The sequence below is a fragment of the Drosophila rhopaloa genome, unplaced genomic scaffold (genome assembly GCF_018152115.1).
Source record: "Drosophila rhopaloa isolate 14029-0021.01 unplaced genomic scaffold, ASM1815211v1 contig_178, whole genome shotgun sequence".
Taxonomy (NCBI): domain Eukaryota; kingdom Metazoa; phylum Arthropoda; class Insecta; order Diptera; family Drosophilidae; genus Drosophila; species Drosophila rhopaloa.
The window spans coordinates 4,712,965-4,725,532 of record NW_025335059.1 but is presented as its reverse complement, the minus strand read 5'-3'; the positions used below and the strand labels follow the sequence as shown (position 1 = coordinate 4,725,532).

The 12,568-nt window shown below is 37.7% G+C and overlaps 2 protein-coding genes across 2 annotated transcripts; both read right to left on the bottom strand.

The window, feature by feature from the left end:
* Positions 1-3,029: 3,029 nt before the first annotated feature.
* LOC108046307 (dromyosuppressin) lies at positions 3,030-5,544 on the bottom strand. The gene is made up of 3 exons (XM_017125919.2): positions 5,436-5,544; positions 3,863-4,074; positions 3,030-3,629 (listed from the first exon to the last, which is right to left on the bottom strand). Exons 2-3 carry the CDS (start codon positions 4,071-4,073, stop codon positions 3,538-3,540), a joined length of 303 nt encoding a protein of 100 aa, XP_016981408.1. The 5' UTR covers position 4,074; positions 5,436-5,544; the 3' UTR covers positions 3,030-3,537.
* A 2,907-nt stretch (positions 5,545-8,451) lies between these two features.
* On the bottom strand, positions 8,452-12,507 carry LOC108046354 (acyl-CoA synthetase short-chain family member 3, mitochondrial). Its single transcript, XM_017125995.2, has 5 exons — positions 12,339-12,507; positions 10,613-11,630; positions 10,248-10,558; positions 10,036-10,181; positions 8,452-9,507 (listed from the first exon to the last, which is right to left on the bottom strand). The coding sequence occupies exons 1-5, from the start codon at positions 12,382-12,384 to the stop codon at positions 8,995-8,997; spliced, it is 2,034 nt and encodes a 677-aa protein (XP_016981484.2). The 5' UTR covers positions 12,385-12,507; the 3' UTR covers positions 8,452-8,994.
* Positions 12,508-12,568: the final 61 nt, after the last annotated feature.

Here is a 12,568-nt window from a genome sequence, read left to right as displayed (position 1 = left end):
ATCAGAGATAAAAGAATGAAACAACAAAAAAAGTATTAAGTATTTACGAAACAATTACAAAGTACTACATGCAAAGAACAAATAAACCCCAAGCCAATATTAAAGTGCCAAGTATGAACAAAAACATTCAGGATAAATCTCTAAAAAATACATATGATGAAATGCGTTTCGAAATTTCTACGAAATCAGTCAATCAATAATCAATATAAGGAATTCGCGAAAATATCGAGAATGTTCCAAACGATTGAGCCAATAATTAAATTAAAACAAAAGCACTGAAAGTACAAACATAAAAATATGAAATTTTCAAACATATTTTGGTAAGTTAAGGTTGAAGCCAAAAAAAAATTTTAAAAAGCTTTTAGCATATGTAGAACTCAGCATGCAATCATTTTTAAATAACAAAAGTAATAACATTTGTCTGTATTTTTTAATTACAACAAATTTTTCAAGTCGAAGTCGTTTTAGTGATTATATATATTATAAAAATACAACTAATAAATTATACAAATCAGAGTTTTGTAAAGCTCGAACTTTTTTTGATGTAAAATCTTTTCTATAAATGTTTAAATAGTAGCTGCTGAGTCCTTCATACATGAAAATGCGGCCCGTTTGCCGCGTTTCCCATTTGAACTGTAGCATTTAGTTGTTTTTTTACAGGAATGAAAAATCATTATTAACAAAATAAGAGCGTTAAAACGTTTATCAAATCTGAAGGAAACGAACAAAAATGGATATGTCAGTGATGGTAATCTCAAAACAAACAACTTAAAAGACCAAGTAAAAAAAACAAAGAAACCAAAGAGATTATGAATCTATAAAGTATTTTGTTTTAAATGTTGCACTTTTATGTTATTTATATATTTTTGTTTATGTTTAAAATGATTTTATTTGTTATAGTTAAGACAAATCGAATACCATAATTCCAGTCTTATAAAGACCGAGTTAAGAGAATATAAAAATGAATATTGATTGAAAAGACTGAATGATATTTCAAAGAGATAAAATCTCAATAGAAACAAAAATGAAATCAATAAATTTATACAAAATATATATATATATATATATATTAGAATCCGTTCTAAATGATAGTTAAATACATAACAATACTTTTAGTTTGAATTTCTCAATAATTTATTTAATCAAAATTTAACTAACATTCTCCAAAAAAACATACAGAAACCCCTCAAGATGAATACCTAACAAAATATTCCCACAGTGGAAAAAGGCTTAAAAGAGAGTCCAATATATTTGGAAATACAATAAATTATCAAAAAATCAGAAAATAAGCGAACAGACAAAGAAAATCATTTGCGGTTGTCATTTTTTTTTATTTACAAGCTTTTGCATTTTATGCATATGCATAGAAATCAGAAAACCGCATTATTTCACGTTTTTGTGTCAATTTGATTTAAAATATTCTATTATTTGTTTAGTTTTTTATTGATTTAATAAAAGAGTTAAAAATGGCAAATATAATTTAATCCAAACATGCAATTAAATGGAAACTTTTAACTTTTTCAGAGCAAGAAAAATATTGAAAATCAAAATATAACCCAATGGAGCGAAAGTATCTGCGCACTGTGGGACCCATTGACCAAATATGTTTTTACAAAATATATTTCATCTGGTTATCAAGAGCATACAAAGGAATAAACGTTTGATGAAGTTCTTATAAACTTTCAGAAATACATAAGTTCCTTCCGTAACTATAGGATATAAACCTCATAGAATTGCACTATATATTATAATTAAATTTTAAAATTCAATTAAAAGTTGATAAATAAAAACCAGCTATTAGGAATCTCTTGACTATTATCATTTTTAATATTCGGTAATGACGTAAAAGAACTTGTTATTCAGTTATTTTCTATTTAAAAAATAAATTAAACTTATGTAAAGGATTAGGGAAACTGTCGAAACTTAAAAGTTGAAATATATATTGTATTTTCACTTGTTTAATGTATAATAGGTCGAATACCTATTCAAATTTATGCAAATTCGGTAATAATTCTTGAACCAACTTATAATTCAGAGATAAATTTCTATTAAATATTTTTTATAATTTAGTTGAATACAGAATAAATAGAATGTAGTGAAAAATTTACTTGCCAATATTAATTTTAATGGTCGATTTAAAATAAATTCCAAAAAACCATTAATAAACAAATCTGTTAAAAAATCTTTAGAATGTCTTTTATTCCTTCATTGAAAAAAATCAATAAAGAAGAACCCTATAACTATAAAAAAATTAAATATTCTTTAAAACGACTATATTTTGATTTTGATACGTACATGCTTAAAAACTTTTGTTGATTTCCTTTGAAATTTGTATACCCTTGCAGAGGGTATTAGAATTTCAGTCAAAAGTTTGCAACGCAGTGAAGGAGACATTTCCGACCCTATAAAGTATATATATTCTTGATCAGCATCACCAGGAGAGTCGATCTAGCCATGTCCGCCTGTCCGTCTGTCCGTTCGTCTGTCCGTCCGTCTGTCCGTTTCTACGCAAACTAGTCCCTCAGTTTTAAAGATATCTGCTTGAAACTTTCCCAAAAGTTGTCTTTCCATTGCAGAAGACTTTTGAAAAACTTTCACTGAAAAAACTTTTGAAACTGAGACACCAGTTGCATCGAAACGGACAGACGGACATGGCTAGATCAACTCTTCTGGTGATGCTGGTCAAGAATATATACTTTGTGGGGTCCAATGTGTATCCTTTGCTACGATGCTAACTTTTGTCTGAAATTATAAAACCCTCAGCAAGGGTATAATTTTTAAAAGTAACAAAATAAATTCATTCAAAACGTTAAAATAATAGTTTTGAATGAATTTATTTTGTTACTTTGAAAATTATTTAAGTCATTTATTTAATGTATTGTATTTTATTATATGTATTATTTTGTTATATAAAATATATTTTAATATTTTTAGCATTTGTAAAGACATCAGAATTATCCCAATTTTTTAAGTTTCCACACATCCACCATATTCCTAACAAACCAATATTAAATATAAGCCAATTTAAATTGCATTTTGTCATGCATTGACACGTTGAGAGGAAAAGTTTGTCTTTATTTAAAAAGTTAACAGAATTATGGATTGGATTTTAAAACAATTGTTGGTTATTTAATAATAGTGCTTCATGCTAGGGAAATATGTGTGAGATATTTAGACTGTATCAAATATGTATTATTTGTTTATATAACATTAATGAAATCCACAAAGGGAAATACAAAAAATTAAAACCAAGGGATCAACTTTCATAACGTTTCGGGGGTCATTGAGTATGTACAAATAGGTATTCGAGTTTTTATATAAACATTTGACACATCAATTCTATTTAATGAACTAGAGAGCTTCCAATTGATTAAAGTTCTGAGTTTCCATAGATAACATTTACATAATTATGTTGAAGACGTCAAAATAGTTTTGTGCTTTGGGTGAACAGAAACGATGTCGCCGCTTGTGGTCAAGGTCCAATGTCGTTGTCGCAATTTAAGTATGGTCTGCAATGGAATCCTTCGAGTCATGTCCTTAACGACGTTTGCCAAAGCGCAGGAAGACGTGATCGACATCCGTACGTTTGTTGTAGTTCTTCAGAAGGTCGTCGGAGTTGGCCACCAGAGCTGCAATTAATCAAAAATATTTTTTTAAACATTAAAGTTATTTTTTACATTTAGTGTGTGAAGACTGTTTTTTCTTTAAGTAATCATTTAATTTTTTTATGTTTTCATTTTTTAATTTCATTTTAATTTTTAATGCGCTACAAGGTTAATCCTTACTAAAAAATTCGTATTTTAATTTTTTAATAAGTTTTCTTATGACATTTAAGAAATCTATTCAGTAGAATGGTACTTACCGGATGCCTCGTTGTTGATGTAGGACTTAAGGGCCGTTGTGAGTTGATCAGAGTTCTCCAGAGCCTGGCAAACCTTCCGGATGTGCGGGGGCATCTCCTCGATGATGCCGGCCTGGCAAAGAGGAGGACCCTGGGTTGCAGCCCCAGTGGTGGCCACGGCCAGCAGGACGATGGCCAGACAGCAGGCGACAAAGAACTGTGCGAAGGACATGCTGCAAGTGGGTTCACAAATGAGCGGGTAGCATGATTGACATTGTTAGCTGGTCTCGCTCTTATTAGATTATCGGCAGCAAAGGTTGCCCAGCAAGGACACCATCTACAAATTCATCTTGGCTGGAGGGCGCCTTATCCCATATCCCATCCGACCCCACTGATTTTGATTAAGTGTAATGATCTTAATGCTACGTGCCTGATTGCCACTCGCTGATGGTGGCGTTGCCATGGCAAAGTATTATGCATAAATGGAGTTGTACTTAGATGCAGGCTCGCGACGGAGTTTCCATTTTATATCCCATCCAAGCAGACGAGCTTAATGCTACCCTAATATGTTTACGTGGCAGACAATTTGTTTCTATTAGCTGAGGAAGGTAGCGTCAATCTGTTCAGCGTGACCTCCTCTGATGATGATTACGATGATGAAAGTGGAGGTATCACTCATACGACCCGTTGCATTTGGCATGCAAACACCTGTGCAAGGTGTGACATATGCGAACGTGTTGCTCCTTCGACTGTTTAGCTTAGAAAACCAACACCGAAACTCGGGAGGAGGAATGAGGAGGGCGGTGCCAAATGGGGAATGTGCGTAGGGCACGTTCCAAGGATCCGAACTGCTGTTGCTTGTTAAGGGATCAACTAAGGTGCACACATGCAAATCAATTGCATTTGTTTGCTCACTAAACAGACAATTTATTGCGCAACAGTTTGATGGCAAAATTTATTGAATGAAATCCAAAGCTTTTTGACTGTTATTATTTAATTAAATTCCCAGTCAATATGGTTTTACTTGGAAAACTTATTGAAAAATATGGATTCTATCTACTAGTTTCTAGAATTTTTTATTTTTTAATACAAGAACATATTTAAGAATTGAAAAAAAAAGTTTGTTGTATTTTATATAATAAAAAAATTATAAAAATGAATTATCCGTATTTCTGTTTGAATACTTGCTATCGGTTTTCGGAAGAGGTTTTAACATCTGGTTATTTTTATTATGAAAAAGTTTTCATTGTAAAATTATTGGTCAAGCATGATTAAAAAAACATAACTGTAGATCAAATTCCCAATTTTATTACCAATTTTTAAAAAACATTTTGGGGCTCAAAAAAATAATAAAAACCAAGGTACATTTTAAATTTAGATCTGATAAATCGACATTTCAGTTTAAAAGAGATATTTAAAAACTAAAGGTATCCTTTTTTTAAGACAACTACTGCGTAAAATAATTTAATGTGTCGGAATTTTAAGCGTTCTATCCTATTTTGTATTTAAGTCCATAGATTAACTTGAAGTCCAATCAGTAAATATACTTTTTAAGTATCCAACACTTTGCACGTCTTAAGAAACAAGTACCAACCTTATAGATGCTTTGAGATTTAGATGCTTTCACAAAGAAATTTAGATATAAACTTGGTAGTTTTTGTCACCGGAATTCAGCTGCTGCTCCGTTTGCTAGACTTGTTGAACGCAAGCACTCGAATGATGTCCTGTCCAGCCAGGACATCCGCTTTTATTTACTTCCGCCGAGGACGAGCGCAGATGGCGCCGTGGCCTGTGATTGGCTGACTGGGACACACAGGCACACGGGGGTTCGCGAACAGGAGTCGGGGGACCACATGTTGCGCTCCTGCCAGGACACTTGGTGGGCGTGCTCAAACATCACTCATACGCCACCGACACCGACCAGAGCACGATGCGCCGCTCAATGTGTGCACTTGGCAAACTTTCGCCGGAAACCCACCGAGTTGCCCAATATGTTTATCTATTATATAAGTTTATCAGCTCTTAATTATGTTGTAAAAGTTGCCGCTTTTATGATCAGTGGCCGGCAACCATCACCTATTTATAGGTAGTTATAATCATTTATGGCCCATCGAACGTTTACTGTCCGTCCCACGGATCTGCTTTAAGCCCCAACTTTAAAGCCACTGCAGTTTGCTCCACCGATGCGTAAGCAGAGTAATCTTCCCTTTATGAGACTGGGATTTGCAGGCGAAGCGTTGCAATTAATTTGAATTTGTGCGTGTTTCGCATGCAAAATCCCTTGATAAGAATTTCGACTGTGACGTCAGGCACTCATCTTGGCCATCTTGGTGGGGCATAACTCAAATGCAGATGTAACCACAGTTGAGTCGGTGAAAATTCGAATTAACCAAGAAGAAAATCTAATTCGTTTGCCTTTTATGTCGTTAGCGTGACTAATGGCGAAATGAAAGAAGAAAAAGGAAAAAGGCAGTCATTTGTTGTGGAAACCACTAAAACCGTATTTAATATTATTTTATTTAATAAAAGATTCAATATTTAACAAAATCTAACATTACATAACATTTTATGCAGCTGTGAAAAGAAATAAATAATTAGCTTTTATAAAAACCTTCAAATAAAATCTTAGCATATTTTAAATATTTTTGAAGCCCACTAGATCTGATAAAGCAATAAATAATCATTGACAAGTTTCTTACTACTACTTATTACTGTGATATATATTATAAATTAACTTCTTTAAATTAAAAATGCTGTATAATGGGTCTTGTTTTTACGTTTGTATATATTATTATACCCGTTACTCGTAGAGTAAAAGGGTATATTGTATTCGTGCAAAAGTATGTAACAGCTAGAAGGAAGCGTTTCCGACCCTATAAAGTATATATATTCTTGATCAGGGTCACTAGCCGAGTCGATATAGCCATGTCCGTCTGTCCGTCTGTCCGTCTGTCTGTCCGTCTGTCTGTCCGTCTGTCTGTCTGTCTGTCTGTCTGTCTGTCCGTATGAACGCTGAGATCTCGGAAACTATAAAAGCTAGAAGATTGGCATTTGCATGCAGATTCTAGGAGTTCCTACGCAGCGCAAGTTTGTTTCAAAAAGGTGCCACGCCCTCTTTAACGCCCACAATAGCTTATATACGATTTTAAAAATTTAAATATTTCGGAAAAGTAAAAATGCAGTTTTATTGTGTTTATCAATACCTATCGAAATGTAGAAGAAATTTTTCAAATCGGACCATTCGTTAAAAAGTTATGCGTGATCAAAGTTTCTGTCTCCATCTCCCTCGCACTCCCTTTACCTGAGTAACGGGTATCTGATAGTCGGGGCACTCGACTATAGCGTTCTCTCTTGTTATACCCTTGCAGAGGGTATTATAATTTTGGTCAAAAGTGTGCAACGCAGTGAAGGAGACATCTCCGACCCTATAAAGTATATATATTCTTGATCAGGATCACCTCCTGAGTTGATATAGCCATGTCCGTCTGTCCGTCTGTCCGTCTGTCCGTCTGTCCGTCTGTCTGTTTCTACGCAAACTAGTCTCTCAGTTTTAAAGCTATCGGATTGAAACTTTGCACACACCCTTCTTTCCTTTGCACGCAGTATATAAGTCGGAACGGCCGGGATCGGCCGACTATATCCTATAGCTGCCATATAACTGATTGATCGGAAATGCCATAACTTTCGTGTTTGTGAAGTTAGGAAGTTGGGATTTTCTATGGGTTTTATATTTGGCCAATCAATCCGACCTACCAAATTTCATAAGGATCGGCCGACTATATCCTATAGCTGCCATATAACTGATTGATCGGAAATGCCATAACTTTGGTGTTTGTAAAGTTAGAAAGTTGGGATTTTCTATGGGTTTTATATTTGGCCAATCAATCCGACCTACCAAATTTCATAAGGATCGGCCGACTATATCCTATAGCTGCCATACAACTGATTGATCGGAAATGCCATAACTTTGGTGTTTGTAAAGTTAGAAAGTTGGGATTTTCTATGGGTTTTATATTTGGCCAATCAATCCGACCCACCAAATTTCATAAGGATCGGCCGACTATATCCTATAGCTGCCATATAACTGATTGATCGGAAATGCCATAACTTTGGTGTTTGTAAAGTTAGGAAGTTGGGATTTTCTATGGATTTTATTTTTGGCCAATCAATCCGACCTACCAAATTTCATAAGGATCGGCCGACTATATCCTATAGCTGCCATATAACTGAACGATTGGAAATGCCATAACTTTGTTGTTGTTAAAGTTAGGAAGTTGGGATTTTCTATGGATTTTATTTTTGGCCAATCAATCCGACCTATCAAATTTCATAAGGATCGGCCGACTATATCCTATAGCTGCCATATAACTGAACGATTGGAAATGCCATAACTTTGTTGTTGTTAAAGTTAGGAAGTTCGGATTTTTTATGAGTATTAAGAATGCATCATATGAATAATTTTGGAGAATATAATTTACAGAGTATTCTGCAAGGGTATATCAACTTCGGCTCCGCCAGAAGTTAGCTTTCCTTTCTTGTTTTTATTCTAATATGTTTTACATGTTTGTTTTAAATGAATAGCATTTAGGGAAATATGGCCTCTAATTATATCCTTATTTAATGTAATTTATTACAACAAATTTATAAATGTGTTACATAAGATCTAAGGTCTCCTTTATGTTCAATTAGCTCCATATTGCCATTCTTAGTAGTTTTGGTCAACCACTACCCACTGTGACCCCGGATGCACGGGCCCAGTAATTGGGTTACGCTGCCATTTGCTGTCATCTTTGATGTCCTCGAATCCGGCCAAATAATGCAATGCCAGTGCCATATGTTAACAGAAAATAAGGGGAGGATAGGTATAAGTATGGGTCACACATGAACCAACGCGCCGTTGGCCCAACAATGTATCGCGAAATTTGCACAAAATTTGAATAAACTGATTGAGTTTCAGTTTTTCAGTTGTTTGTAAATAGTGCGTCAGTGCAGGAAGTATAGGTCACATCAACGATTAACATTTAAATTATTTTTGCCATTTTGCGGCCTACGCAAACAAATGGAGGAAACACCCCAGCCAAACTTGCTTAAATTTTATTTTCTTCTTGGGAATCGTACAAGCTAAGGAGTAAGTGGTGGGCTGGGAAGACCCTTCAGTCGAGTAACTTGGCCACAATCGGATCCGGAGCGGACATGGCATAGCCCAGTTGCTGCAGAGCCCGCCGGATTTCGATGAAAACGCTGGCATCGTCGATGGTGGCCGGCAGGATAACTCGCTCATTCCGGGCAAAGTCCGCCATGGCCTTGCGCATCGTCTTGCCGGATCGCGTGCGTGGCAGGTTGTTCACGGACGTGATCAGCCGGAAGGCGGCGATGGGTCCCACCACGTCCCGGATCAGCTTGATGATCTCCGTCGACAGCTTGGCATCGGTCTTCTGGCAGTTATCCACCGGAATGTACAGGCACAGCGGCACTTGGCCCTTGGTGGCCTCGGGAACTCCGAAAACAGCCACATCCACCACGTCCGGATGCCGAAGCACTGCGTCTTCCAGGCTCGAGGTGGACAATCGATGTCCAGCCACATTGATCACGTCATCGTCGCGGGCTGTCACAAAGATATAGCCGCGGTCGTCTTTATAGCCGGCATCCATGGTATCGTAGTAACCCTAGATATATTTTATAAATTTTTTAAAAACCAATTTGTAGTGGATCTTTAATATATTTATAATTCCTATAGAACTTTGGACATTTTATTTGGTTGCATTTTATTTTGCATTTTAATTACAATTTTATATTGGAGGCTGATCCAGTATATAATTTTAATTATATTAATATTAATAAACCGCCGACCGAAATATATAAATACTATGTTACAACCTTTTTCTACATAATCATTTTATCATTTAAGCTTGAAACTTTAAATTGCATACAGAAAATATGAAAAATTCCCTGAAAGTGGCCCTAGAAACTATAAGAAGCTTTTAGTATAGTAACGAACAACGTGGTTTAAGGATTTCAGTAGATAGCTGTTTGAGAATTATAGAACTGAATATCGAGTTTTCTTTATATATTATTATATATGAATATTTCATATAAATAACTATATCTATTACAAATAATTTCTACTAAACATAGATTTTAATACGATTTTATCGAATTTAAATTGAAGTCTAAGTATTGAAAATATAGCTCACCGGAAACTTTTGGAAGTACAGCTTGCGAAAGAGGTCTTCGTTCTTGTAGAGGGTGGCCATGTTTCCGGGTGGTAATGGCAGCTTTAGCGCAATCCTGCCCAGCTCCGAGGTATGTGCCTCGCTGCCGTCCGGCTTCAGGACCTTCACTGCAAGAGAGATGTCCCAGGGCTTATTAATCCTCACTTAGCCAAGCTATCTGGAGCATCACTCACCGTCGTATCCCATGAGGGGCAGGCCCGTGGAGTAGGTGGGGGGACTGAGGTTCTGCTGGAAGCCCAGGCAGGTGGCGGTCACCGCGGAACCCGTCTCCGTCTGCCACCAGTGGTTGAGCACCGGCACCTTGAAGGTCTTCTCGATCCAGGACTTGGTCTCATAGTCGCAGTGCTCGCCGGCAATAAATATGGCGCGCAGCGACTTCATGGAGTACTGTCGTCCGTAGCTGATTTCCGGATCGGCGCGTCGGATCACCCGAAAGGAGGTGGGCACCGAGAAGATCGAGCGAACCTGGTACTGGTCGATGATCCTGGAAGGGAATGGGTGAGTTACTATATTTCACGAATAAGGCGGATTCACTCACCTGAAGTACTGACCCGGGTCCGGGGTACGATCCGGTTTGCCCTCATACATTACGCTGGTGGCTCCCAGGCAGAGGGGACCATAGCAGATGTACGAGTGACCTACCACCCAACCCATGTCCGAGGCCGCCCACCAGGTGTCGCCGGGTTTGATGCCGTAGAGTGTGCGCAACGTGTACATTAGGGCAACCAGGTGTCCTCCAATGGTGCGCAGTACACCCTTCGGCTTGTCCGTTGTTCCCGATGTATAGAGGATGTACAGCGGATCGTTGGCTTCAATGGGAACACAAGCCACCGCCTGCTCGCCCTCGGCCATCTTCAGCACATCCGACCAGAGGACATCCCCCAGCGGATCAAGCTTTGTAGTGTCCGGCGAGATATTTTCCCGTCGGAAAATGATGTTCCGCTGCGGTGGCCGCCAGCGCGACATGTTGATGGCCGAGTGCAGGATGTCCAGGTAGGGCACCACCTTGCCCGGCTCCACGCCCACATTGGAGGCGATCACCAGCTTCGGTTCCACGTGCTCGATCCGTGAGCAGAGTTCCCGCGCGGCGAAGCCTCCAAAGACCACCGAGTGGATGGCACCCAGACGAACAATCGCCAGCATGGCAATTATGGTCTCCGGAATGAGGGGCATGTAGATCACCACTCGATCGCCTTTGACCACGCCCATTTTGGCAAGTCCACCGGCCAGCAGGACTATCTGATCGTACAGCTCCTGGTAGGTAACCCGGCGTACCGTTTCGGTCAGAGGACTGTCGTGGATGAGGGCCACCTTATCCCCCCTTCCGGCCAGAATGTGTCGATCGATGGAATTGTAGCAGGCGTTCAGATAGCCACCCACATACCACTTGGTGAAAGGCGGATTGCTGTTGTCCAGCACCTGTTGCCATGGTCGATCCCAGTCGAGCAGGTGAGCCTGCTTCTCCCAAAAGGCTGCCGGATCCCTGACGCTCTGGCGATATGCCTCCAAATACAGCGGATCGTGCGCCTCTACGGGCATGCCGCAGACGGTTTCGCCTAAGGATAAAGTGGAGGAGCAGGTAACCCTTAGTTGGGCGGGTTCATTGATATTTATTTTAAGTTATTCTAACTAACACTTAATATCACTACACTCCAAGCTCACAAACCAGACGCATTGAATTTAAAATTTTCTAAATGTCGCGGTCACTCAACTGATTACTATATATGTATGTACATATACCCAGGCTTAACACCCATGTACTTATATTCGGATTTACCAGACGACGAGCATAATCCAGGCGTCATTGCCAATGGCCCTTGGACATTAAAGCCTTCGATTTGCATAAGCTAATCGAAATCATTAATATTTAGTGCCAACAGTTTGGGGGCCGAACTAAACTAAACTCTAATTAATCACATCAAAGTCGCATCGAAAGTTCATTATTATAATTGGTAAACATTAGAATTTCTGTAAATTTACTTCTGGGTGTTTAAATCTTTTGTTTCACAAAATGTCGTATTTATTAGAATCACCATTTATACCGTTTAAGTTATATTTTATAACAAAATATATTCCGAATATTGAAATTTAGCAATTTCTTTCTCAGGTAAAACCACTTGTTATGATTTCTCAGTTATTTAAAACCGATTTTGCTTTTAGTTTTCTATATATACATTTCTTGTATTCCGTTAAAATCATGTGATTATACATTAAAGAGTGACACATACTTTAATTTCTATATGCCTAAACCTTTTTTAACTTACTGGCTTCACAATTTATATTATTCACTGCATCTGAACCGGGTTCCATGTTTATATTTTAGTTATATACGAATATGTTGGTCTCCTAATAAGTCTATTGATCAAATGAGCTGAGCACAACCGACGCACTGCGGTCGAAACTTTGCAATGGGTTTGGAGAATGTAGAACGCAAGTAGAAAACCAAAACCTTTAAGAAACACCCGATCAAAGGTTTACTTTCGAAATTCTCAGG

Coding starts and splice junctions, on each gene's coding strand:
- LOC108046307 (XM_017125919.2), bottom strand. CDS start 4,073: ATGTCCTTCGCACAGTTCTTTGTCGCCTGCTGTCTGGCCATCGTCCTG. Junction 3,630..3,862: donor CATCAACAACGAGGCATCCG/GTAAGTACCATT, acceptor GATTAATTGCAG/CTCTGGTGGCCAACTCCGAC.
- LOC108046354 (XM_017125995.2), bottom strand. CDS start 12,384: ATGGAACCCGGTTCAGATGCAGTGAATAATATAAATTGTGAAGCCA. Junction 11,631..12,338: donor TAATATAAATTGTGAAGCCA/GTAAGTTAAAAA, acceptor CTTTATCCTTAG/GCGAAACCGTCTGCGGCATG. Junction 9,508..10,035: donor TGTACTTCCAAAAGTTTCCG/GTGAGCTATATT, acceptor AAATATATCTAG/GGTTACTACGATACCATGGA.